The sequence below is a fragment of the Coregonus clupeaformis genome, chromosome 18 (assembly GCF_020615455.1).
Source record: "Coregonus clupeaformis isolate EN_2021a chromosome 18, ASM2061545v1, whole genome shotgun sequence".
Lineage (NCBI taxonomy): Eukaryota > Metazoa > Chordata > Actinopteri > Salmoniformes > Salmonidae > Coregonus > Coregonus clupeaformis.
The window spans coordinates 16,492,404-16,520,400 of NC_059209.1; the positions used below are offsets into that span (position 1 = coordinate 16,492,404).

The following is a 27,997-nucleotide window of genomic DNA, read 5'->3' on the forward strand; positions in this document are numbered from 1 at the left end:
GCTATGACTTTACAACACTGGAACTCTTCCAAGTCAAGGTAAGCTTTTGGTTTACACATTTATTGCCACCGGGACCCGCCGGTGTAACTGCTTACAGACTGTACACTAACTTTACTGCATGATTGTAGCAGGTTTACTAATGGATTAACATTAGTTCTATTAGCTACGCTGACTATGATGTTACTTTAGCTAATATGGTGACAACTATGTATGCTGTGTGTAGCGTTTTGGTTTGGAAGGTTATTTCGCCTGGTCACATACAGCTGATGTGCTGTGCATTGAAGTCCACAAGCGAAGGGAAGAGGTGAGAGCAGGAGTGTGCATGGATGCGAGAACGAATACAACATGGCTGTCATCAAAGTTAACTGTGTATACGGGTGATCAGGGGTGTATTCATTCCGCCGATTCTGTTGAAAACGACCTGTGTGCACTTACGTTGTAAACTTTCATTCATAGGCTAGGTTGCAGCAACCTCGTGATGGGTATAGGGAGAATTCGAGTATCATGTAGTAGCCTAAACCTATCGCTGTTACATTGAACTGGGTGAATGGAATATGAATGAGAGTCATCCAATATGATGTAATAGAAATAAGGCTATGCTCATGATAAAACATTTTTTTCTGAATTCTGTCGCTGTACATTTCAAAAGTGCTGAACAAATAGTTATATTGACTACGTCCGTCCTAGCTCGCTCATTAATGTCTTAATCGAAATTACGGATTGCCTTTAATCCGCTCGTCGTCTCCTTATGCCATAGATTGTACATCTCAATTGTCAGTAGAAACCACATTTGTTTAAGCAAGGCAGGCATGTTTTTTTACAAGGCAGTAAATGAGGGTGAATTAACTGTTTCGCTGCCAGACAAGGCTCCGCTTATAGCCAGGTGTAGCAGTGGTAAGGATTCCATGGCGCTGAAAAGAAAGCTCTGCTGTTGGGACAGCTTTATGTAGGCCCTTACAGCTTGTGGGAACCGTTTGTCACCGTTATAGTGCAATTCATGTATTGTTTAGTGTTGTGTTGTGTAGTGGCTTTGCTGGCATACATCTAAATAAATTGGCCCACCAAGATATACATGCTAAAATCGCCACTGTCCACGCCTAATAGTCATACTCGTCACTTATTATTATTATTATTATTATTACAAATAGAAGATTATCACTTCACACAATGGTGCTCGTTTAGTAAAGTTACATCAAAGCTGAATCAATGTCTCGCAAGATCACATAATGATTAATTCGTATTTTACATAACAGAACCAATATAATAGCATAGCATACTAGGCCTATAACGTTACTGTTACACCAAAAGTAGCTCCTCATTTCTAATGAGATTTTAGGATAGTTAGCTGAAGCTGAATAGTCAAAGAAAAAATGTAATGCGCCAAAACTCAACAGAGCCACTAGGCAGGATATATGCTTTGATTGAAACAAAATACAACAAAGGCCAATAGTTTGTTAACACCATCTGCTCTAATTCGCTAACGAAACAGATCGAAATGCATAGGCTATTCCCATGAAACTGACTGAGATCAATCAAGTGACTGGCATTCAGATGCAGTTTCACCTGTAAAACGTGAATATTTATCATTCATGATTGACAGTGATGATGTCCTATTTTGAAATTAGGTATGCCTAACTTGTTATTTGAAGGTATTAAAAATATAAAATTTTCTTGAGACAAAATGTGTGGGTAATTGGAGAATGCATTTTATGCATATTTTATAACAGGGCTCTCCAACCCTGTTCCTGGAGAGCTACTGTACCATCCTGTAGATTTTCATTCCAACCCTAATCTAGCGCACCTGATTCTGATAATTAGTTGGTTCATAAAATGAATGGGTTAGTTATGACTGGGGTTGGAGTGAAACCCTACAGGAAGGTAGCGCTCCAGGAACAGGATTGGAGAGCCCTGTAATGATAGGCTATTCAATAGGCTATCTTTCGGTACACACTTTGATTGAGGAAATGATGTCACCATTTACATAATTTTTGCACTCCCTCAACTAAAGAAATTGCACTAAACCACTGCAAGTAAGATCTGTGGTAGGTCTGTAGGGGGTGGTGTCTGCCAGTGGAGACTGGTGGGAGGAGCTATAGGAGGACAGGCTCATTGTAATGGCTGAAATGGAATAGAAGGAACGGAATCAAACATGTGGTTTCCATATTATTGACACCGTTCCATTTATTTCATTCCAACCATTACAATGAGCCCGTCCTTCTATAGCTCCTCCCACCAGCCTCCACTGCTGTCTGTATGCTGCATGTGTGCCCTGCTGGCTTCATCCATCTGAGCAGAAGCCAAAATGCAACGTCCCGTGCTCATTACGAACAGGGTAAATAAAGGACCTTGAATGACAGCACCATGGACAACTCCTCCATTCACCCGGAGACTTCGTGCAGTATTTTGGTCTGCCGCAGACCAGGTTTTAGCATTCTTCTCCATGTACATTGTGTCATAGCCTACACTTAGATTAGCCTACACTGTAATTCATTAACTGGACTGGATTATTTTACCACACCAGTATTGCAATCCAATATATGCACAATTTATGCAATACACTGAGATTTCTGCAATACACTGAGATATATTGCGGCGCTGTAATTATTATTTTTGCCTGCGCTACAGACGGCAATATTGGTTCTCTAATACAGGACTAGTAGAGGCCCAGTGCACTACTTTAGTGAAATAAATATACTAGATATTTAAACAAATAACGAATATTAGTTTTTATTCCGATTTTTCAGCGGGTGCTGCAGCACCTTCAGCCCCCCTACTTCCTGAGGCTATGCTTGCCACAGTCTGACAATGTACAATGGCCATTAGAATGGTATTGCTTTGGGAATACCGTGTGTGAGTGACGCCTGTTTGAACGAGTGTATTAGACACCCCCAAAACAAACACACACACACAACCCACCTGTCTCTATCTGTGTATGTAACCACATGGACTTGGATGAGATACCTCATCCCAGTCCGTGTGGTTCCTCCCTCTGAAAATAATCTGTGGCACAACCTCTTCCATGTCCTAATAGGCCTACTTATAATAATATGGTTATTATGTGCTAAAAGAGAAAGTATTTCCTTGTTACTAAAGCCAATTCTAAAGTATAGTTCCAGGTCATGTTATTATCATGTTGTTCAAGGTTATTGTATATATATATACATACATACATACAGTGGGGAAAAAAAGTATTTAGTCAGCCACCAATTGTGCAAGTTCTCCCACTTAAAAAGATGAGAGAGGCCTGTAATTTTCATCATAGGTACACGTCAACTATGACAGACAAAATGAGAAATCACATTGTAGGATTTTTTATGAATTTATTTGCAAATTATGGTGGAAAATAAGTATTTGGTCAATAACAAAAGTTTCTCAATACTTTGTTATATACCCTTTGTTGGCAATGACACAGGTCAAATTTTTTTTTCTGTAAGTCTTCACAAGGTTTTCACACACTGTTGCTGGTATTTTGGCCCATTCCTCCATGCAGATCTCCTCTAGAGCAGTGATGTTTTGGGGCTGTCGCTGGGCAACACAGACTTTCAACTCCCTCCAAAGATTTTCTATGGGGTTGAGATCTGGAGACTGGCTAGGCCACTCCAGGACCTTGAAATGCTTCTTACGAAGCCACTCCTTCGTTGCCCGGGCGGTGTGTTTGGGATCATTGTCATGCTGAAAGACCCAGCCATGTTTAATCTTCAATGCCCTTGCTGATGGAAGGAGGTTTTTCACTCAAAATCTCACGATACATGGCCCCATTCATTCTTTCCTTTACCGGATCAGTCGTCCTGGTCCCTTTGCAGAAAAACAGCCCCAAAGCATGATGTTTCCACCACCATGCTTCACAGTAGGTATGGTGTTCTTTGGATGCAACTCAGCATTATTTGTCCTCCAAACACGACGAGTTGAGTTTTTACCAAAAAGTTATATTTTGGTTTCATCTGACCATATGACATTCTCCCAATCCTCTTCTGGATCATCCAAATGCACTCTAGCAAACTTCAGACGGGCCTGGACATGTACTGGCTTAAGCAGGGGGACACGTCTGGCACTGCAGGATTTGAGTCCCTGGCGGCGTAGTGTGTTACTGATGGTAGGCTTTGTTACTTTGGTCCCAGCTCTCTGCAGGTCATTCACTAGGTCCCCCCGTGTGGTTCTGGGATTTTTGCTCACCGTTTTTGTGATCATTTTGACCCCACGGGGTGAGATCTTGCGTGGAGCCCCAGATCGAGGGAGATTATCAGTGGTCTTATATGTCTTCCATTTCCTAATAATTGCTCCCACAGTTGATTTCTTCAAACCAAGCTGCCTACCTATTGCAGATTCAGTCTTGCCAGCCTGGTGCAGGTCTACAATTTTGTTTCTGGTGTCCTTTGACAGCTCTTTGGTCTTGGCCATAGTGGAGTTTGGAGTGTGACTGTTTGAGGTTGTGGACAGGTGTCTTTTATACTGATAACAAGTTCAAACAGGTGCCATTAATACAGGTAACGAGTGGAGGACAGAGGAGCCTCTTAAAGAAGAAGTTACAGGTCTGTGAAAGCCAGAAATCTTGCTTGTTTGTAGGTGACCAAATACTTATTTTCCACCATAATTTGCAAATAAATTCATAAAAAATCCTACAATGTGATTTTCTGGATTTTTTTTCCTCAATTTGTCTGTCATAGTTGACGTGTACCTATGATGAAAATTACAGGCCTCTCTCATCTTTTTAAGTGGGAGAACTTGCACAATTGGTGGCTGACTAAATACTTTTTTCCCCCACTGTAGTACATTTATCATAATTTGGTTGTAATCCAGAGAGGTTAGAAAATGTATCTAGATCCTTTATGAGGCTGTGGAAGGATTCAAGTTGTGGATTTAAAAGAAAACATAAATCATCAGAGTACAATGACACCTTTGTTTTTAAGCCCTGGATTTCTAATCCCTTGATATTATTGTTGGATCTGATTTTAATAGCTACCATTTCGATGGCCATAATAAATAGATATGCCGATAGTGGACAACCTTGTTTTACTCCTCTTGACTGTTTAAAACTTTCGGCGAAATAGCCATTATTTACTATTTTACACCTAGGGTTCCTATACATGATTTTAACCCATTTTATAAGAGATTCTCCAAAATTGAAAAGCTCCAGGCATTTATATATAAACTCCAGTCGTACTTTATCAAATGCCTTTTCAAAGTCTGCTATGAATAGCAGGCCTGGTTTCCCATAATTTTTCATAGTGTTCTATTGTTTCCAGTACTTGCCTTATATTATCTCCAATGTATTGTCCATGTAAAAAAACATGTCTGATTAGAATGAAAAATGTCCGACAATACCTTTTTAATTCTATGCGCTATACATGTTGCTAGAATTTTTTTTATGGTTGGATCTTTATATTTCCCACTTGTATCCTGTTTAAGTAATAATGAAATCAGACCTTCTCCTTGAGTGTCTGATAATCTACCATTTACATAGGAATGGTTAAAACATGCTAATAACGGTCCTCTGAGTATATCAAAAAGGTTTGGTATACCTCGACTGTTATGCCATCCAACCCTGGAGTTTTCCTGGACTTAAAGTCTTTAATTGCATCCAGAAGTTCCTCCTCTGTAATTTCACCTTCACATGAGTCTTTCTGTATGGCTGTTAATTTTACATTATCAATAGAAAAAAATCTCTACAATTAGCTTCAGTTAGAGGAGAAGGAGGCAACTGAAACGAAAACATATGCTTAAAGTACTTTGCTTCCTCCTTCAAAATATCATTTGGTGAATCATGGGTGACTCCTTCATTTTTAACCAGTTTCAGTAAATTCTTTTTGGTAGCATTTCTATGTTGAAGATTAAAAAATAATTTGGTGCATTTTTCCCCATATTCCATCCAGTTTGCTTTATTTTTATAATATATTACACTTGATCTTTCTTGAATAAGTTTCTCCATTTCTTTTTGTTTTTCCTCAAATTTATTCTGAGCCTCTATGTTACAGTTTTTATTGCTATCTATCTGTTCTGTTAGACCTTCTATTTCCTTTGTTAGTATGGACTCTTTTGACCTAAATTGCTTTTGTTTTCGAGATGAGTACTGAATTGCATGGCAATTTAAAGGTGTCCCATACAATAAGGGGATTTGCTGTACCTATGTTATGTCGGAAAAATTCAGTTATAAATTCCTCTGTCCTAGTTAAAAACAAGTTATCATCCAATAGGCTTTGATTACATTTCCAATATCCTCGCCTACGTGGAAATTCAGTAAGAGTAATGTATATGCCAATTAATATGATGGTCCGACCGCATTCTGTCCCCTATCAACACTTTTTAAACTTTTGGTGCCAACGAGAATGACATAAGAAAGAAGTCAAGACGACTAGCTTGATTGAGTCTCCGCCATGTATATCTCACTAGGTCAGGATATTTAAGCCTCCATATATCCACTAGTTCTAATGTATCCATGACATGTACATGATATCTTTAATTTGATCACTCTGTTGTCGCAGATAATTTTTTCTGCGCAGCATGAAATGCAAATTGTAGTGTATTCAAAGTTTAAAAAGGCTTTTAAAGTTTGTAATTTCCACTTTAAAATGTCAGACATGATTTTTCCTAACGGAAAATGTATCAACCCCTACAAAAATGTCAATTAATTATAATCTACAGTGGGGAAAAAAAGTATTTAGTCAGCCACCAATTGTGCAAGTTCTCCCACTTAAAAAGATGAGAGAGGCCTGTAATTTTCATCATAGGTACACGTCAACTATGACAGACAAATTGAGAAGAAAAAAATCCAGAAAATCACATTGTAGGATTTTTTATGAATTGATTTGCAAATTATGGTGGAAAATAAGTATTTGGTCACCTACAAACAAGCAAGATTTCTGGCTCTCACAGACCTGTAACTTCTTCTTTAAGAGGCTCCTCTGTCCTCCACTCGATACCTGTATTAATGGCACCTGTTTGAACTTGTTATCAGTATAAAGACACCTGTCCACAACCTCAAACAGTCACACTCCAAACTCCACTATGGCCAAGACCAAAGAGCTGTCAAAGGACACCAGAAACAAAATTGTAGACCTGCACCAGGCTGGGAAGACTGAATCTGCAATAGGTAAGCAGCTTGGTTTGAAGAAATCAACTGTGGGAGCAATTATTAGGAAATGGAAGACATACAAGACCACTGATAATCTCCCTCGATCTGGGGCTCCACGCAAGATCTCACCCCGTGGGGTCAAAATGATCACAAGAATGGTGAGCAAAATCCCAGAACCACACGGGGGGGACCTAGTGAATGACCTGCAGAGAGCTGGGACCAAAGTAACAAAGCCTACCATCAGTAACACACTACGCCGCCAGGGACTCAAATCCTGCAGTGCCAGACGTGTCCGTCCCCCTGCTTAAGCCAGTACATGTCCAGGCCCGTCTGAAGTTTGCTAGAGTGCATTTGGATGATCCAGAAGAGGATTGGGAGAATGTCATATGGTCAGATGAAACCAAAATATAACTTTTTGGTAAAAACTCAACTCGTCGTGTTTGGAGGACAAAGAATGCTGAGTTGCATCCAAAGAACACCATACCTACTGTGAAGCATGGGGGTGGAAACATCATGCTTTGGGGCTGTTTTTCGGCAAAGGGACCAGGACGACTGATCCGTGTAAAGGAAAGAATGAATGGGGCCATGTATCGTGAGATTTTGAGTGAAAACCTCCTTCCATCAGCAAAGAAATTGAAGATGAAACGAGGCTGGGTCTTTCAGCATGACAATGATCCCAAACACACCGCCCGGGCAACGAAGGAGTGGCTTCGTAAGAAGCATTTCAAGGTCCTGGAGTGGCCTAGCCAGTCTCCAGATCTCAACCCCATAGAAAATCTTTGGAGGGAGTTGAAAGTCCGTGTTGCCCAGCGACAGCCCCAAAACATCACTGCTCTAGAGGAGATCTGCATGGAGGAATGGGCCAAAATACCAGCAACAGTGTGTGAAAACCTTGTGAAGACTTACAGAAAACTTTTGACCTGTGTCATTGCCAACAATGGGTATATAACAAAGTATTGAGAAACTTTTGTTATTGACCAAATACATATTTTCCACCATAATTTGCAAATAAAATCATTAAAAATCCTACAGTGTGATTTTCTGGGATTTTTTTTTCTCATTTTGTCTGTCATAGTTGACGTGAACCTATGATGAAAATTACAGGTCTCTCTCATCTTTTTAAGTGGGAGAACTTGCACAATTGGTGGCTGACTAAATACTTTTTTCCCCACTGTATATAATAATTCAAATTTCCTGTTGCTGCAGGATTATTTTCCTGCTGCGAGAAGCAGGGTCAAATTTAGATAGCACACCTGTACATAACATGGTATGATTGAAATATGAAAAGATGTGAACAACCATTGTAAAAAGTGGGTGAATAATGCCTGAGATTTTTTATCCTTTCTAAAAAGGCTATAGCCGCAATCAAACACACAAACGGCACCCTATACGATTTTACCTGATTTATATCTGTAAAGAAAATATTAATATTAGTGATAGTAATTCTGTGTCATACTTTCTGAATTTTTGGGGACTGTCACTCAGCCCCAAAACTACTGCCTCTCAGAAAAGAAAATAGAATTAGACCAGGCGGTGTCTGACCTCTGACCTGGAAGATCGTCAAGGTCAACAACTCCAGTCACCCGAGCCACGGACTGTTCACTCCTGTTCACTCCATTAGTTACCATCTGGAAAACGATATCAGCGCATTTGGCAAACTGCCTACTCGGCGAAGGAAAGGCGCCCTGTGTGAAAGATTCTTTGACAAACAGTGATATACACTCTGAATGACCTCAAATGATTAATCCCATATTGGTCTTTCACAGTCAGGCCAACCCAAGCTGTACTGTGCAAGTAGGCTAATATTAGGCCTACTAATCAAATAGATAAGTGAGGCTGTCAACTGAGTCAGAAATTCACAGGTTTCAGATTTTTATTTTTCAGGTTTTCGCGCTCAAAGTCACACTTTTTTAATAGAAAAACATAAAAATGGGATGTTCTAAGTCCACAACAATGCTTAAACCACATCAAGAGACCACTTTTGAGGTCTGCGAAAAATCTAAGAAATTTAGATTTTGAGGGTAGTTACCCCTTAATTTAACTGTGCAGGCACCTAGCACTGTTGTTTGGTTAGCTGGGTTTCTAAAGTGCACATGAAGTGGTGTTTGCAAACCAAATGGCCACTGGATTGATGCAAATAATCATGATATCATTCCTCCAGGTAGGCATAGGCTACTTTTTAGCTAGTTACCATTTAATTGAGAAGAAAAGGCTTTCACAACATCTACCAGAAGATGGTTAGGGCTATCATTAGTATCACTATATTTTTCCTGTTCCTTAATTGTTTGAAACCATATTATGAGGCATGTCTTACCTTGTTTCAAAGTAGCCTATAGCCAAAATCCCACCATAGAAATGTGGAGGCAATTATTTTATGAAGACTGCCTCATATGGCTCTCCTGTTCTATTGGTTTTCAATTCAACTTTATTTCATTGTCTAGCAGCCAAAGGTATTATTGTAGTCATATTAGCAACCCATGATTGTTGTCATAGCTGCGGGATGTAGGGGTGCTGGGGGTGCTTCAGCACCCCCTTGTGGTGAGATGTTAAAACTGCAATAATGTGTTGTTGCAATAAAAAATGATTAAATAGTTGCACTATTGATATAAATGATAATGGGATTTGGGTAGGGGAGAGAAAAAAAAACATGGGATATTTATATACAGTGCCTTCGGAAAGTATTCAGACCCCTTGACGTTTTCCACATTTTATTAGGTTACAGCCTTATTCTAAAATGTATTAAATTGTTTTTCCCCCCTCATCAATCTACACACAATACCCCATAATGACAAAGCAAAAACTGGATTTATTTATATATATATATATATATATATATATATATTCATATTTACATAAGTATTCAGACCTTTTACCAGTACTTTGTTGAAGATTACAGCCTCGAGTCTTCTTGGGTATGACGCTACAAGCTTGGCACACCAGTATTTGGGGAGTTTCTCCCATTCTTCTCTGCAGATCCTCTCTGTCAGGTTGGATGGGGAGCGTTGCTGCACAGCTATTTTCAGGTCTCTTCAGAGATGTTCGATTGGGTTCAAGTCCGGGCTCTGGCTGGGCCACTCAAGGACATTCAGAGACTTGTCCCGAAGCCACTCCTGTGTTTTCTTGGCTGTGTGCTTAGGGTCGTTGTCCTGTTGGGAGGTGAACCTTCGCCCCAGTCTGAGGTCCTGAGCGCTCTGGAGCAGGTTTTCATCAAGGATCTTTCTGTACTTTGCTCCGTTCATCTATGTCTCGATCCTGATTAGTCTCCCAGTCCCTGCCGCTGAAAAACATCCCCACAGCATGATGCTGCCACCACCATGCTTCACCGTAGGGATGGTGCCATGTTTCCTTCAGACGTGATGCTTGGCATTCAGGCCAAAGAGTTCAATCTTGGTTTCATCAGACCAGAGAATCTTGTTTCTATGGTCTGAGAATCTTTAGGTGCCTTTTGGCAAACTCCAAGCAGGCTGTCATGTGGCTTTTACTGAGGAGTGGCTTCCGTCTGGCCACTCTACCATAAAGGCCTAATTGGTGGAGTGCTGCAGAGATGGTTGTTCTTCTGGAAGGTTATCCCATTAACACAGAGGAACTGAATACTTATGTAAATAAGGTATTTCTGTTTTTCGTTTTTAATAAATTTGCTAAAATGTCTAAAAACCTGTTTTTACTTTGTCATTATGGGGTATTGTGTGTAGATTGCTGAGGAAATTGTTTTATTAAATCAATTTTAGAATAAGGCTGTAACGTAACAAAATTTGGAAAAAGTCAAGGGGTCTGAATACTTTCCGAAGGCACTGTATGGTTCCCCATTCTGCATGGAGAGCTCTCGGCTCTGTTTTGTAAGCGGTGCGCTCATGATATGCTCATATCTATTCAGTTGTGGGGGTTTGGAGTCGGACACACACTCTGCTGTACGTTAGACAGTTTAGTTTGAGTTAAGGTCTCTCTCTCTCCCTCGTCTCTTCTCTCCTCCTTGTGGTGGATATCAACTGATCTGGAGCAATAGTCTTCCACTTCTATTTTCTATTAGTTTACAATTCTAAACTTGGCGGAAAGGTAATGGGAACAATATCAAATAAGGAACATGGCATTCTCTCGCCCTTGGCTCGTAGGCCTGCTCCTGCCCTATGTCAAACACGTAGGCATACTAACCCACTAGCCTAGCAAGCAACACAGTGCTGGCCGCGGCCCAGTGAGTGGCGCTTTCCACCCACTGGTGCACGATGGATCGTATAGCTGTCCGTTTGTGCTCAGTTTTAATAGATACAATCTTAGTTACAACACCACTCTCTTTACCGCGCTCTCTCTCACAAACACCCTTTGTAATTATGCAGTACAAATAAATGTGCACTCTGTTCACAACAGTCTATTCCTAGGCAGCGAGTGAGTTTCAAGTTTGTGAGTTTCAAGTTTGGGGAAGCTTACAATTTATCAAACCATTTAACTACCGATCTGCGTGCCAGTTGTGATTTTCATATGCACATTTTCATGGAACAGTTTCATTTCAATGGTTAATAATACAAATCGGAATTAAAATGATAAAAGTAGAAAAGTAGAAATTCCACTAATGCGAGCCTTTGCCATATGGACACATTGATTCACTGTGAGCCATTGGCAGCTGAATAAATTAGTGCATGGAACTAAGAGATGCCTATAGGCCAATGTAGCAGTAGGCCTATAACTTCCATTGTCAACTAAGTAAAAATACATAAAGCCGACAAATAAAAACAGAAAATATCCTGATGAAAATGCAGGTTCTTTCAATTGCATTCATCGCTCTACTCCACCTGTCTGCCTCCCTTTCTATATGTCTTGACTTGAGCTATAGCTAGTGAAGTGCAACATTGTATCAAATCAATCAACTGGGTCCACCCAATGAAGGTCTGGCCGGAAGCTGTTGCTAGCAAACTTACAACATTGTATCAACTAGCCTCCGGGCCCTCAGAGTTTCCTGCACCTGTGAGCTCGGGACAGACACAGCTGTTTTTGTGAAAAGAGAAATGTGTTCAGGTATTTTATGACGTTTCCACTGGATATGTGGTATCCCAAGAGCATGGCATCTTGCTCTTTCACAATGAGTGAGGCCTGGTGATTATCAAGATTTTTCAAATAATATGAAGAACTATTATTTTTCACAATGACTGAGAAGCTCCGCTGATTAGTAGTGGTGAGTTAAGACAATCAGAAATCAGACATCCCCAAATGGGCACTTTCCTACTTTTGCGCACAGCAGGCCAGTTAGCCTACTTCTATGCCTGCTCAGCCGCACAAGCTCCCTTCACATTAAGAGGACAGAGAAACCAGACACATGCTCATTGCTCACATGGAGCGCTCCAAACAAAATAATAATAATAATAATATGCCATTTAGCAGACGCTTTTTATCCAAAGCGACTTACAGTCATGCGTGCATACATTTTTGTGTATGGGTGGTCCCGGGGATCGAACCCACTACCCTGGCGTTACAAGCGCCGTGCTCTACCAGCTGAGCTACAGAGGACCACAAATACAATGAAAAAATTGACAAAACTCATAAATGATGGTATGAAATAAATCACAACTTGTTTCTCACAAGAGTAGGTTGTGAACTCTGCAAACAACGTTTCCACTCCGAGAATAAGAATGGTAAATGACTGTAGGCCTAATTAATCCATGCATTAACAGAAATTAATGTAACCAAATGATGGGATTAATGGTAAATGTTTTACTAGTGACATATGCAATAGGGAATTGAACGAAATAAACAAAGGGCAAACAATAAAACAATGAATGAGCAAGAATTGGTGTGAGACAGCTCAGCGCATTCTGGAGAGAGACACGCCAATATCTTTGCCAATGTCTTGCCCGACTCACGCCTCTCCCTTGAGATTAATGAGCAAGCCTAAATTACCCCTGCTTCAGGCCTATTACCTACAGGTGTTGCCGTTCCAGCCCAGTTCCGATCCTAGAGACCTGCTGGTACCAACCGCGGCACCGGCTTCCCACTCGGCTGCCGACGGCTGGGGTGGGAGAAACCTTTATTAAAAACCTAGCTCAGGGGTTGGGTGACCCATAGTTCATCATGCTCTCCTAGGACTATAAGACCAGGGGAATTCGAGTGGTGAGTATACTTTCTCAGCTCGGCAACTTACAGTATCATTAAATAAATATAGTTGTACACCCACGGGTGCACGTAACAAACACTTCACCTGTGGACCTGGAGTTACTCTCCGTAATGGGACCTAGTGTCCCACGAGACTAAGAGGTATATTCACCTTGCCGTGCCTTAGCCTATCATCCTAAGACATTTCTATACACACCCCAAGCATGGACCCCATCGATAGCAAGAAAGAGGAGACCCTCTGCTCTATTACGGTCAGTGGCCCCAGTCGGGAAAATCCATTCAAGGAAAGCCCTTTACAATTACCCTAATTATCCCCCAAAATATCCTGTCTCCCAAGCCGAGATCTAAGTTTTTTTTTTTTTTTTTTTACATGACTTTAAAAAACCTAAGCCTATGCAACATTAACCTATTAAAAACAGTACTGTAGTCATGAAATTTGTGCAGTAGGCTATAGGCCCGTAACATTATCACAGCATATTGGCTTTGCTTGAATTGCCCTCCCAATGCATTGTTGTTCTTCTCAGACCATAAAAAAATTATCAACATTTGAGGTAGGCTATATGATCACACCGGTAATAGATCAGTTGTTGTATTACTTGTGAGGCACAGCTGAGTGAGAATACATTTGAATAATTTGCTTTTTTACTTTATAATAATAATAATAATATGCCATTTAGCAGACGCTTTTATCCAAAGCGACTTACAGTCATACTTTACTGGGCTGATGGAGCCTGCATCTGATGGTCAGTCTCAGCGGAGGGAGAGGGCAGCAGATTGGTTCTGCCTCTCAACGTCCCTCCGCTCTCCCTTTCCTCCGCTGACACTGACCAAAAAGGGACACTCTCTTCCAGCTGCTGGCAAAATTCGAGTCGCACTGCATTATTTCTACCTCATGCACAAATTCATCTTGTTGCGCCTATGACCAAGTGAAATATTCCTAGATATAAAAAAATACCCAAGCCGCTAATAATAACAATGCAAGCCTATCGATACACTTTCCTACTCATTCATGGCAGCTGCAGTGCTGGTTGTAGTGCGAGTGGAAGTAGGGAGAATGCACATTTTATGGCTTATGAAAGTGTTGGATAGAAAGTGTTGACAGTGCTGAGTAAAAACTTAAACATGAACTCACTCATAAAAACAGCAGCTCTTTGCTGTTTTCGTTGACAGTCTCTCTCTCTAGCCATGGTTTTAAAATCTCACAGTATCAACTTTGCTGTAGCTTTCTTTTCCGCCTGCTACGTTACTGCAGACACGGTAATATGAGTCCTCTGATTGGCCAGCGGTAAGCCTATAGTGCACTTGATTTTCTCCCCCCGGGCCTGCCGGGAAGGCAGTTGTACCTTCAGACATGAAATGGATGAAAATGGGAACACGTCACCTACTACGTGCGCTAGGCATTTGAATCGGGTGCACCTACCGCCAACAGCGAGACTAATACAAAAAAAAAAAGGAATGCAAGGCTTATCGTTGTTTTTTTACAGAAATGTTTGACAATCGACTAGAAATGCCTTGGCGATCGACCAGTTGGTGACCACTGCCTTAAACCATGACTTATATACTGTCATATCAACACACAACTCCTCCTTCAAAACTGGTTACATCAGATTCATACAATACTATAATTTCCCCTTATTCAATCACTCCCTTAAAACCGGTTACATCTGGTCCATACTGGACTCCCCCTCCCCAAACCCCCAGCCCTCATTGCTCGTCATCTTCCAGAAGGACTTCAAAGGGGTTTATGGAAGTTCATGTAGCCCCAGCTATTCAGCCACTCATTCATCCATTCCAGTGAGAACGTCTGACCAATCAGGCCTCCACTCACATAGCCGCGGCATGACAGTTTCCCTGTTACCATTCGAACCCAACCTCCACCGGCTAACCTCTTCCACCTGGTTTCCTCAGGTGCCCATTTTATTTTTTACAAGTTTCCCTCTAACGTCCTTTAGACTGAAACGATACAGCTTGCCCCTGGCTCATGCTATAACGGTCACATCCTTCTCAGGGGGATGGTCCTATACTCAGATCATAGGGTACGGTAATCACTTGGGTGTCTCATGTGTCTCCTGCTGAATAAACCGTGGCCAGATAATGGTAACAAGTCCAGTAATTGTTTCTCCAATCCAGTTTATTCAGGCATGGTTTCACATAGTTCAGCACCTCCCAGGTTTGCAGACCCCACCATACACAAGCCTTATCAGTGGTAAACACTTGGGTATACGATTTTAGCGCACTTTTCACCGTGCTGATCCTCGTAGCCCTGTGCAATTATACCGCCATAAGCCCTTCTCCCAGGCTCCCACCTGGTGTATAGAGCACCTAGGAGTTCCCCAGGAATTCCTGACTCCATCCAAGGTGAAGTCCTTGCCGTCTAGGGCCTCAGCCATCGCCTTACTCACACACTTATCCAGTTCCGCGAAGTGAGTTCGATTCACCCCATCCAAATCCCCGGGGGTGGGTTGGGACTGTACCCATATTTCTATTCCCACCATTCCAGGGGGTCGTTCACAGCTAATATGTACAGTGTAACAGGCCATCGAGCGCCAGGGAGGGGGCGCGGGAGCAGGCGTGACAGTACCCCCCCCCTCTCTAGGGACGCCACCCCGCGTTCCACCTGGGCGAACCTGAGGCATGGGAGCCGGACGAGCCGGCCGAGGCGCGGGAACCTGTCTAGCCTGACGGGCCGGCTGAGGTATGGGAGCCTCACGAGGGTGTTAGCATTCTGTGAGGACAGATGCTGGGAGACAGGAAGCAAGTACAGGGAGTGAACATTTAATGGAAAAAACAGACAGGAATAAAACACGGAGAGTGTCTGGACAGGGGAAACCAAACAAGATCAATGCTGACACAGGGATCAAACAGAGGAACAGACTGATATAGGGGAGGTAATCAACAAAGGGAAGGAGTCCAGGTGAGTACAATGAGCGCTGATGCGCGTAACGATAGTAACAGGTGTGAGTAATGATGGGTAGCCTGGCGCCCTTGAGCGCCAGGGAGGGGGAGCGGGTGCAGGCGTGACAGAGGTGGCCTCTCTTGACCAGGGGCATGTCAAATCTAGTTTTCCCCAAAACCGGCTATCTTGGTGTATGCTCACGATGCATTCCGCCTCCCCTGATCCACTTTTTCCACAAACTCTCTTTCTCCGAGCGGTGTGTCAGGATCTCCCCTGTGGTTCTTAATACACCAGTCAGCATACTGCCGAGGTGGTCCTCCATTTCTCTAATCCAGATCAGCTGCATAGGTCTGTCCTCCAGTTTGGACCATGACACGTGACCAAATACAAATATCTATGGTCCCAGTTCACATCCAAAACTCGAAAGCCCGTCTTATGATTCAGGTTGCCATCAGTGACCCAATTATCCAGCCCTTGGGTACAGTTGTCAACCGTTCTGTTCAACTCCTTCCCCACCACTTTGTTAAACCCACTCCACTTTTTTCTCACATTCCAGTGTCTGAATAAATGACTACCATCAACGGGGCCCCAGCCTTGTCCCCACCCACATACTGTATCATTGGTAGTGTGTATGTTTCAAACACGGGATTATACTCTGTTCCGTTAAATTGTCTAGTTGGCCTTATTCCTACCCTAATATGTGTGTGTTCCCAACCAGGCGCTACCATGAGCAGAGCCCTGAACAGCATGCTCATGCTAATTTCGTAACCTCATTTACACCACTTCCTGCTAGGCTTTCCTTCGGGTCCAGATGGTAGGGAAGCTCCATCTCCTTTGCTTCCCTTTACTTCCATTCTTACCCTTTCTGGGTGTCGGCTTGGGGGCGTCCTTTTTTACCAGGTCAGTTCCAGCTGCTGGCTTTACCACTCTCACTTCTGTTGAAAGAGAGTAGAGACCCGTTAGCGGCACATAGACCGTCCTAAGCTTCTCCCTCAGCTGCACAGGCTCCTTTCCTGCCAGTGGACCAGGCGCTCTGTCCACCTGACCCCCAGGGACCTGCAGTACACCCTGTCTAATTGTTTCCTAGGTGACTGCCATCAGAATCATTTCCTTGCATCTTATTCAGGCTTCTCTACTCCCCCTGCCATCTAATCTGGTCAGGATTTAGCGCAGCCTACCACTATTTTTCCCTTCCTCATCCGGAATTTGAATTCCCGTTTCCTCCCACAGGATTCGAGAATCCTTCATAATTTCCTTTATCAACTGGTTCCAATGGTATAATTTCCATAGGCCTGTCCAACCCTTAGCCTCTATACAGTCGGTTAATTGGGTGACCCATATCGAGGTGTCCCCTCCCTGGGTACAGGGGTTCAGGCACTCCATTCTGACGTGCCCTGTCCCACTGGGATATACCTCCCATTGAATCTCCCTCAAGCCTCCTACTGCGCTCAGAAGGAGTCTGGTAAATTTCCTAACCTGGTAACCATCATCCACCTCGGCTGACATTAGCAGGCCTGCCCTTTTTAGATCACTACATTCCTCACATCTCCCCAGCTGTGCCTCATCCCACTGACAGGAGCAGTCCTGGGGTCCTTTCTCCAGTCTCTCATTGCCACACTGGCCTACATTTTTAAATTTTTAGTCATTTAGCAGACGCTCTTATCCAGAGCGACTTACAGTTAGTGAGTGCATACATTATTTTTTTATTTTTCATACTGGCCCCCCGTGGGAATCAAACCCACAACACCAGGCACGACTGCAGGCCTTTTATTTCCTGGTCCTTGCCATATCTTGGGCAGGTTATATCCCAGGCAAACTGAGCATGCTCCCCCAGCCAAAGGACCCCACCTAATCACTTCCTTCTCCCTGGATATCAATCCATGATTTGCCCTGTTCAGAAACCCCAACCCTCTACCGATCCATGCTTGGGTATACCCTTGTCTCAACACTATGATCCCCTGTACGGTGGCCACCCCTGCCCAGGGGGGTAGTGCTACAGTTTTTTCTACCATACGCAGGGCCGGCGCCAGAACTCATCCGTTGGATGGGCATTTGATTTCCATAGAGCGCCAAAAAAAATCACGGGACCTCCTATATGGATATATGTAAAAAAATATATATATATATATGTCTTTTTTTTTTCTTTTTTTTCAAGGGTTCAATCAATTGTATTCGTGCAGTGCCTTTGCTACAACTATGAAACAGAAAGCATTGGTGTTGGAACCCCGTATAAGCTTATTTGTTGTAATATTTTTATAATAAAAATAAATACCCCAACCACCAAGACACACGGTCAGCAAGATGCATGGTTAAATGACACAAACATCAGTAGCCTAAACATCATTACAAGGGCCAAGTGTGCTTGATAATAGTGAAAATCATCACAAAAGCAATAATGGCATTATAAATATGTGTTAATATGACAGCAGTCAAAAAGTCAATTATCAGTTGGAGCATGTCCATGTCACATAGCCTAAACAACGAAAGCTGTTGAGTGCATTGCTGATTTTATTTCTTGCTTGAGATGTAGGGCCTGTTACCTCAGTAATGACATTTTGTGCTGATAATAATAGCCTGTATAATTCTCACTGGCTTGTTCTATTCTCTCCGGTCTCACCGTTTCAACCTCCCGAGTGGCGCAGTGGTCTAAGGCACTGCATCGCAGTGCTAGCTATGCCACTAGAGATCCTGGTTTGAATCGTAGCCGGCCGCGACTGGGATACCCATGGGGCGGCGCACAATTGGTCCAGTGTCGTCCAGGGTAGGGGAGGGAATGGCTGCCAGGGATGTAGCTCAGTTGGTAGAGCATGGCGTTTGCAACGCCAGGATTGTGGGTTCGATTCCCACGGGGGGCCAGTATGAAAAATAAAAAATAAATGTATGCACTCACTAACTGTAAGTCGCTCTGCGTAAGAGCGTCTGCTAAATGACTAAAATGTGGTGTGGTGCGTACAGTTCTGGCTTTTTTGCGCTTAGGCCACGGAGGTTCAGGTTGAGGCTCAGAATAAGAAGAATACTCGTTAGAGATGCCACCATGATTAGAATACTAATGAGTTACAGTGGGGGAAAAAAGTATTTAGTCAGCCACCAATTGTGCAAGTTCTCCCACTTAAAAAGATGAGAGAGGCCTGTAATTTTCATCATAGGTACACGTCAACTATGACAGACAAAATGAGAAAAACAAATCCAGAAAATCACATTGTAGGATTTTTAATGAATGTATTTGCAAATTATGGTGGAAAATAAGTATTTGGTCAATAACAAAAGTTTCTCAATACTTTGTTACAGTGGAGAAAAAAAGTATTTAGTCAGCCACCAATTGTGCAAGTTCTCCCACTTAAAAAGATGAGAGAGGCCTGTAATTTTCATCATAGGTACACGTCAACTATGACAGACAAATTGAGAAGAAAAAAATCCAGAAAATCACATTGTAGGATTTTTAAAGAATTTATTTGCAAATTATGGTGGAAAATAAGTATTTGGTCACCTACAAACAAGCAAGATTTCTGGCTCTCACAGACCTGTAACTTCTTCTTTAAGAGGCTCCTCTGTCCTCCACTCGTTACCTGTATTAATGGCACCTGTTTGAACTTGTTATCAGTATAAAAGACACTTGTCCACAACCTCAAACAGTCACACTCCAAACTCCACTATGGCCAAGACCAAAGAGCTGTCAAAGGACACCAGAAACAAAATTGTAGACCTGCACCAGGCTGGAAGACTGAATCTGCAATAGGTAAGCAGCTTGGTTTGAAGAAATCAACTGTGGGAGCAATTATTAGGAAATGGAAGACATACAAGACCACTGATAATCTCCCTCGATCTGGGGCTCCACGCAAGATCTCACCCCGTGGGGTCAAAATGATCACAAGAACGGTGAGCAAAATTCCCAGAACCACACGGGGGGACCTAGTGAATGACCTGCAGAGAGCTGGGACCAAAGTAACAAAGCCTACCATCAGTAACACACTACGCCGCCAGGGACTCAAATCCTGCAGTGCCAGACGTGTCCCCCTGCTTAAGCCAGTACATGTCCAGGCCCGTCTGAAGTTTGCTAGAGTGCATTTGGATGATCCAGAAGAGGATTGGGAGAATGTCATATGGTCAGATGAAACCAAAATATAACTTTTTGGTAAAAACTCAACTCGTCGTGTTTGGAGGACAAAGAATGCTGAGTTGCATCCAAAGAACACCATACCTACTGTGAAGCATGGGGGTGGAAACATCATGCTTTGGGGCTGTTTTTTCTGCAAAGGGACCAGGACGACTGATCCGTGTAAAGGAAAGAATGAATGGGGCCATGTATCGTGAGATTTTGAGTGAAAACCTCCTTCCATCAGCAAGGGCATTGAAGATGAAACGTGGCTGGGTCTTTCAGCATTACAATGATCCCAAACACACCGCCCGGGCAACGAAGGAGTGGCTTCGTAAGAAGCATTTCAAGGTCCTGGAGTGGCCTAGCCAGTCTCAAGATCTCAACCCCATAGAAAATCTTTGGAGGGAGTTGAAAGTCTGTGTTGCCCAGCGACAGCCCCAAAACATCACTGCTCTAGAGGAGATCTGCATGGAGGAATGGGCCAAAATACCAGCAACAGTGTGTGAAAACCTTGTGAAGACTTACAGAAAACGTTTGACCTGTGTCATTGCCAACAAAGGGTATATAACAAAGTATTGAGAAACTTTTTTGTTATTGACCAAATACTTATTTTCCACCATAATTTGCAAATAAATTCATTAAAAATCCTACAATGTGATTTTCTGGATTTTTTTTCTTCTCATTTTGTCTGTCATAGTTGACGTGTACCTATGATGAAAATTACAGGCCTCTCTCATCTTTTTAAGTGGGAGAACTTGCACAATTGGTGGCTGACTAAATACTTTTTTTCCCCACTGTAGATCTCAATGGGGACACACCAAAGAGATAGAGGACTCATCATGGATATAACCAGTTTTAGCATGGACATTGCCACTGAGGGCCTCCACCATTTTAAAATAGTCAACTGGGTGGGGAATCCTATGGGTTGGGCGCAATCAGCTAATGATCAGAGCATTGTCTACTTCTTCAAATTGGGTGTTATTGTTTGTAAATGGCTTTAACCTATATAACCGCCATCTAGTGGCCATAATAAATGAATGACACAAAATTTGGTTCACGACTCCAGCACTGCAGGTGACAATAAATCACCAATATTAGCTTCACACTTTTTTTTTTAACACAAAAGAAGAAAACTGACTACTTTAAAATGGAGATAGCCTCAATACATATGACTGTATATATGAATGGACAAAGCCATCGATCATGTGACACCATTAATTCCTATGTGAGTACTCAATAGCGCATTGAAGCCAAATGAAGTCGGTTAAGATGGCATCTCATGGAGACCTAACATGCACAGTTTGAGCTACTCCAATAAGTCACATTGCAGTCTTGGTCAGTGCTGCCCCCTCTCATTGAGTAACTCAAGTTGAATGCCAACCGGGGTACTGCAGGCTGCCATTAGTAACTAAATTATCCTTATGACTTCTTCTGTGTGCGATTTTAAAATAATCTGTTCAAGGACATACATCTGATGTATTAGAAGCAATTATTGGTACCATGATTTTCTTCTAAAAACATTTTTATTTACACAAAAATTCACCACAAAGATTTTTCCATTCACTATAATGGGGGATCCTTGTTTTCTGCGAGAGGGGGCACTCATTCTCCCCTGGGCGCTGCCCAAGCTGTCACAGACGCTAGTAGCCTATAATGGCACAGATACAAATATGAGTCCTCTATGGGACAAGCGCCAAAGAATGGAATGGACAGCATTCCCGCGTTCCTGAGATTCCAATCTTTACGGAGTACATTTTAACAGAAATCAGACATTCCTAAGTCAAATAAATAGCATAGTAAAATCACAACCAGCACCAAAACACAGTTTAGTTCCCGAATTCGGTCCTTTGTCATGATGACGATAACGTAGCCTAGTGTGCTTTCGCTCTGCCCTGTGTAGTCTACTAACTGTAGTGTCAGGTTAAAAAAACCAAAGTCCATGACACACCTTTTACTACTGCAGGGGTGTAATCATTAGTGCACACCTGAGTAAACAGTTGCAAACAGTTGCCAATACAAAACGTTTTTCATCAAAAACGAGAGTTTCTATTGGGCAAATTCAGGTAGGTCACTACCAATGATGTGCGTCATTGGTCAGTATCCGTTTGTTCCGTTTGCTTTTGTTGGCTGTTTGGTTCCTAGCTAGTACACCCCAGGTGTAACACACCCTGAAAGTATTGCCCAACCCGCTTACCCTGGTATACGGCGCTAGGCCTACTCTTGACTGAAAAAGACGCCGACCGCTGTCATCAAAATGTGTTTATTTAAATCTTTACGGTACAAAATGCTATCCAAACGTATATGAAAACGGTAAACGCATAGGCTTCAAATATATCTCCATAGATTTTCACTGAATTCAGATACATCCCTTGTACAGCAAGCCATCAAAACATAAAGGACAACACAAGGAAATCAGGCTGGTAAGGTAAGAACTACGTGGTTGTAAGAACCAAGTGGTTGTCAGCTTTCATGACAGTCACAACAATTAACAATGTCTGAGTAACATCTCACATTCTATTAGTGAATGTAATTATGTTGGCCAGCTGTTATTTTAATGTTATCCCCAAAAGATGGGGATAAAAAAACAATCCTGTCTATCTTAAAGGGGAAATCTACAGTTGCTACATCCACTTTTGCACTTGAGCTTAGTTCAACTGTCATACCCCATCAGAACCCAAATTATAAGCTTGCTTTACTCCAATGTTTGTAAACAAAGTAAATGTAAACAAACACTGTATAGCCTCAACATGGTTAAAACTATAATTTAGAAATCATGGATGGTCAGTCCTTGCATCTATAGCTCTATGAATTTGAGAGTGGTTACATTTTCCCCTTGACAGGGCATGTACATTTCCGTCTTGATCTAGTTGGTCACAAAGAAAATTATCAGAGATTTCAGAAATGTTTATTTTGCTTAAAAGTGTTCAAGTTCGACTGATATTTGAAACGAGCTTCCCTTCCAAACCTCTTGAATGACAATAATTAAAACAGGTGAAGGTTTTAAGTTTCAGACCATGGAAGTAACATTTCAACATGGTTTTGAGGGTCTTGATTGTACAATGCAAGTTTAACTGCACTCCAGGACTCCTATGGATCAGGTTAGTGTATATGAGGAAGAAGGAGATACGTTTTTTTTTTATACAACTTTACATAATTGTGATTCTTTATGAGCCAATAAACCTTTTTATAAAAAAGAAGAGTACTTTACTGAAAGTCGTGCACAGGAGACACTGTTTCTCTACGATAGAAGAGAATGTATGAAAATGTATGCACTCACTAACTGTAAGACGCTTTGGATAAGAGCGTCTGCTAAATGACTAAAATGTAAATTTCTCCTTTCTCAGCTTCTTACTGAAAGTGGCAGGCATGTTCTTTGTTATTGTTTTAACTGCAGATTTTTAGCTATACAATATAGATCCAGAGGTCTCTGTTTGCTGTGGCTTTGTTTATGTGAGAGGTTTGTGGTTGTGTGTATACAGTATACAGTGGCTTACGAAAGTATTCACCCCCCTTGGCAGGTTCCCGAGTGGCGCATTGGTCTGGCACTGCATCGCTAGCTGTGCCACTAGAGATCCTGGTTCGAATCCAGGCTCTGTCGTAGCCGGCCGTGACATGGGGCGGTGCACAATTGGCCCAGCGTTGTCCAGGGTAGGGGAGGTAATGGTCGGCAGGGATGTAGCTCAGTTGGTAGAGCATGGCGTTTGCAACGCCAGGGTTGTGGGTTCGATTCCCACGGGGGACTAGTATTAAAAATAAAATAAAATATGTATGCACTCACTAACTGGAAGTCGCTCTGGATAAGAACGTCTGCTAAAAATGACCCAAACATTTTTTTGGGACCACTGCTCCACTCGGGAACCTGCCAAGGGGGGTGAATACTTTCGCAAGCCACTGTATACTGTATACACACAATTTTTATTAAAAACTATTTTGTTGCCTTACAACCTGGAATTAAAATTGATTTTTGGGGGGTTTGTATAATTTGATTTACACAACATGCCTACAACTTTGAAGATGCAAAATATTTTTTGTGAAACAAACAACAAATAAGACAAAAAAAACAGAACTTGAGCGTGCATAACTATTGCGGCAGACATAGCGTTTTCCTTGATGGCCAAAAAGTTCAATTTTAGTCACATCTGAGAGTACCTTCTTCCATATGATTGGGGAGTCTCCCACATGCCAAACTTGTTTGCTTACTTTTTTCTTTAAGCAATGGCTTTTTTCTTGCCAATCTTCTGTAAAGCCCAGCTATGTGGAGAGTACGGCTTGAAGTGGTCCTATGGACAGATACTCCAATCTCCGCTGTGGAGCTTTGCAGCTCCTTCAGGGTTATCTTTGGTCTCTTTGTTGCCTCTCTGATTAATGCCCTCCTTGCCTGGTCTGTGAGTTTTGGTGGGTGGTCCTCTCTTGGCAGTTTCGTTGTGGTGCCATATTCTTTCCATTTTTTTTATAATGGATTTAATGGTGCTCCGTGGGATGTTCAAAGTTTCAGATTTTTTTATAACCCAACCCCTGACTTTGCCCCTGACCTGTTTGGAGAGCTCCTTGGTCTTCATGGTGCCGCTTGCTTGGTGTTGCAGACTCCGGGACCTTTCAGAACAGGTGTATATATACTGAGATCATGTGACAGATCATGTGACACTTAGATTGCACACAGGTGGACTTTATTTAACTAATTATATGACTTCTGAAGGTAATTGGTTGCACCAGATCTTATTTAGGGGCTTCATAGCAAAGGGAGTGAATACATATGTACGCACCACTTTTCCGTTATTAATTTTTTTGAAACAAGTTATTTTTTTCATTTCACTTCACCAATTTGGACTATTTTGTGTATGTCCATTTCATAAAATCCAAATAAAAATCCATTTAAATTACAGGTTGTAATGCAACAAAATAGGAAAAATGCCAAGGGGGATAAATACTTTTGCAAGGCACTGTATGTGTGTGGTACCCTCGTGGTGAGCCTCTGGTGACTGTGAGTTGTTTGTGGTGTGTGTGATTGTCAGATGGAGAAGAGGAGCGGTCTGCGCCTGTGTCACTTTGGGACAGCCAGGCGGAGGCGATGGTGGGGTCTGAGGAGAAGATGGATTTACATTTACATTACATTTACATTTACATGGAGGATGCTGGGGCTGTTTAAGATCAACCAGGAACATGACTTATGCAGCCTCACCTGTCTTATGAAAGAGGGCCTGCATGCTGCCCTACAGACCAGCAACGACACAACAATACCTGTGAGCAAACCTATAGACTACACAACAATATACACACTATTTCAACTGTCACATAGAATACATTTTTATACCATAGGAACTTACTGCATTGACCCACCTCTGAGAAAATTGCTCTACATACAGTATTTGCATTGTACATAGCTTTCCCTACTTATATGACAAGAAACCTTTCATTGCGGTTTGATAATTAGTTGATGTTGTTTCAATCAGGATAAACTTTCTGCTGAACATTACAAATTGGCGGAGACTCAAGTCCACAAGGTGCTATTTAATCACTATTCAAACAAATATGTTAAACCAATCCCGACAGCATACTGTCTATTTGAGTAAATGTTTTTTGGGACACGTCTCAATTTTGACCCGTGGTCCTCTGTTGCCTCCCCCTGCAGGACTTGGAGATGCAGACGTTTGCAGGGCCGGTGTTTGCCAGCCTGCGGCGCTCCCTGGATATAACAGAGGAGGAGTACCAGAGGTCCCTCTCTTCAGACGGCTGCTATCTACAGTTCATCAGCAACTCCAAGAGCAAGGCTGACTTCTTCCTCACGTGAGTCCTGCTGGAGGACAACATATAAACCTCATAAATGTACACACAACACACCTAATCTATGTCAACTCTATATAGTAGCATATGTAGTAAATGTCTTTTTTTCCTCCTTAGGAATGACAAGAGGTTCTTCCTAAAGACACAGAAAACACGGGAGGTTACCTTTTTCCTATCCAACCTGAAGGCATATATGGATCACTTGGAGAAATACCCCCACTCACTGATGGTCAGATTCCTGGGTGAGAGAGAAGACCAACAGCTTAAGATCAAAATATCACATGACAAATGGACTGTCACCTTTGTCAGATGTTCATATTCTTATTTTCTTATTCCAGGTCTCTATAGTATCCAAATTCCAAATAAAACAAAGGTAATTTTAATGAAGCACAAATATTCACAAACACAGTTGTTTTTTTTACTCTGTAAGTAACTTTTCTCTCACTCTCCCTCAGAAGTATTTCATTGTGATGCAGAATGTGTTTTACCCGGACGAGAGGATTAATACCAGGTAAACATTGTTTGTATTGTAGTTATGAAAGATAAAGTTGATTTAAAAAAATATCTTTCTGGATTGTTTGTTGCCAATTTTGGCTTTGTCTCTTAGATATGACATCAAGGGCTGTGAGGTGGGTAGGTGGACTGACCCTGCATCTACGGGAAGCCCAGTTACTAAGATTCTGAAGGATAACAACTTTGAAGGAAAGCACATCATTCTGGGTAAGAGTCTGGTATGCCCTATATCTGTCAGCACCTGAGGGGATGGATAAAGTAATATTGTATTGTGTTCTTTCCTTGTGTCTTATCAATTGAAAGGTAAATCCCCATATGTTCCCCTAAGAAGTAAACATTTATCATGTGTTGACAGATCAGCAGCGCTCCTGGCTTGTGGATCAGGTTGAAATAGACTCTGCCTTCCTCCGTAGCCTCAATGTGCTTGACTATAGTATCCTGCTGGCCCATCAACCCTTGCACCAAGACGAGCAGGACAGGAAGCACTCCTTTAGTAACCTGACTATGCGCACTGCAAAGTAGGTGTTCAGTGGAGAACAATAATCTACTGTATGACAAAGTATGAAAAAAAGTAACACAATAGTTTTCTTTAGTGGACCTTTCAGGCAAGCAACTAATGTAAAGTAACAGTGAGAAGATCATTAGAAATCAGGGCTTTTACTCTTAAGCTGAGTTCTTGAATGGTCTTTCCTCTGCAGGTCCATGGACCAAGACAGTCCCACAGAGGAAGATCCCCCCACTATTCCGTTGTTGGAGGGGGACTCTGCTCGACTGGCATCAGATACAATAGACAGTGGGTCAAACCACATCCAGAATACAGGGGAACACTCTGGCCATGGAATCCCCCTCCAGGAGATAAACCTACACTCAGTAAACCGTACAGATGCAGAACTCCATGAGTTCCATGCTCATCACCGTAGGCTGCTGCCTAATTTAAAAAACTCAGTGCATGTCATAGACGGACCAAAGCTGCGCTACTTTGTGGGTATTGTAGACTTTTTCACTGTGTATGGTGTGAAGAAAATGCAGGAGAACCTGTGGAAGAGTCTGCGCTTTCCTGGCAGAGCCTTCTCCACTGTCAGCCCAGCTACCTACTCACAGAGGTTCTGCCAGTGGGTAAAGGACCACACCAAGTAAAACAGGGACACTGTGAGAGATAGATACATTGCTAGAAACACAAAGTCCATTGAAAGAAACAGAAGAGAATGTCAAGTGAATAATCAAACTGGGCATCATTTTTTTGTTTGTTTTGTGAACAGCATGAACAGTAGGTGGCATCAAATAGCTTCTGTTGCAGTGGAAGCCTATTTCAAAATACATACTGTACAAACAACTTGTCATGTAACTTATGTTATTCAATTTGTTCATATTATGGTATTCTATGTGTTATATTATATAAAAAATGATCTAGAGGAATTTTACTGAAGTGATATTTACCCCCAAACAATTATGTGTCAGGTTTCTCAAAAATCATACATGAATGTGTATAAAAATGTATTGGAATAAGTCGTTAATAGAAAATCAATAATAAAACCTGTCACTG

At 42.0% G+C, this 27,997-nt stretch overlaps 1 protein-coding gene across 4 annotated transcripts; it reads left to right on the forward strand.

Annotated features, from left to right (window-relative positions):
* On the forward strand, positions 1–27,993 carry LOC121550286 (phosphatidylinositol 4-phosphate 5-kinase-like protein 1). 4 transcript variants are annotated; one of them, XM_041862479.1, is made up of 10 exons: positions 1–38; positions 25,173–25,400; positions 25,611–25,661; positions 25,790–25,944; positions 26,059–26,183; positions 26,280–26,314; positions 26,397–26,452; positions 26,549–26,661; positions 26,810–26,972; positions 27,153–27,993. In XM_041862479.1, exons 2-10 carry the CDS (start codon positions 25,173–25,175, stop codon positions 27,589–27,591), a joined length of 1,365 nt encoding a protein of 454 aa, XP_041718413.1. In that variant the 5' UTR covers positions 1–38; the 3' UTR covers positions 27,592–27,993. The 4 variants fall into 4 exon arrangements, with proteins under 4 accessions (XP_041718413.1, XP_041718412.1, XP_041718411.1 ...); XM_041862478.1 differs by lacking the exon at positions 1–38 and adding an exon at positions 15,901–16,082; XM_041862477.2 differs by lacking the exon at positions 1–38 and adding an exon at positions 22,337–22,585.
* Positions 27,994–27,997: the final 4 nt, after the last annotated feature.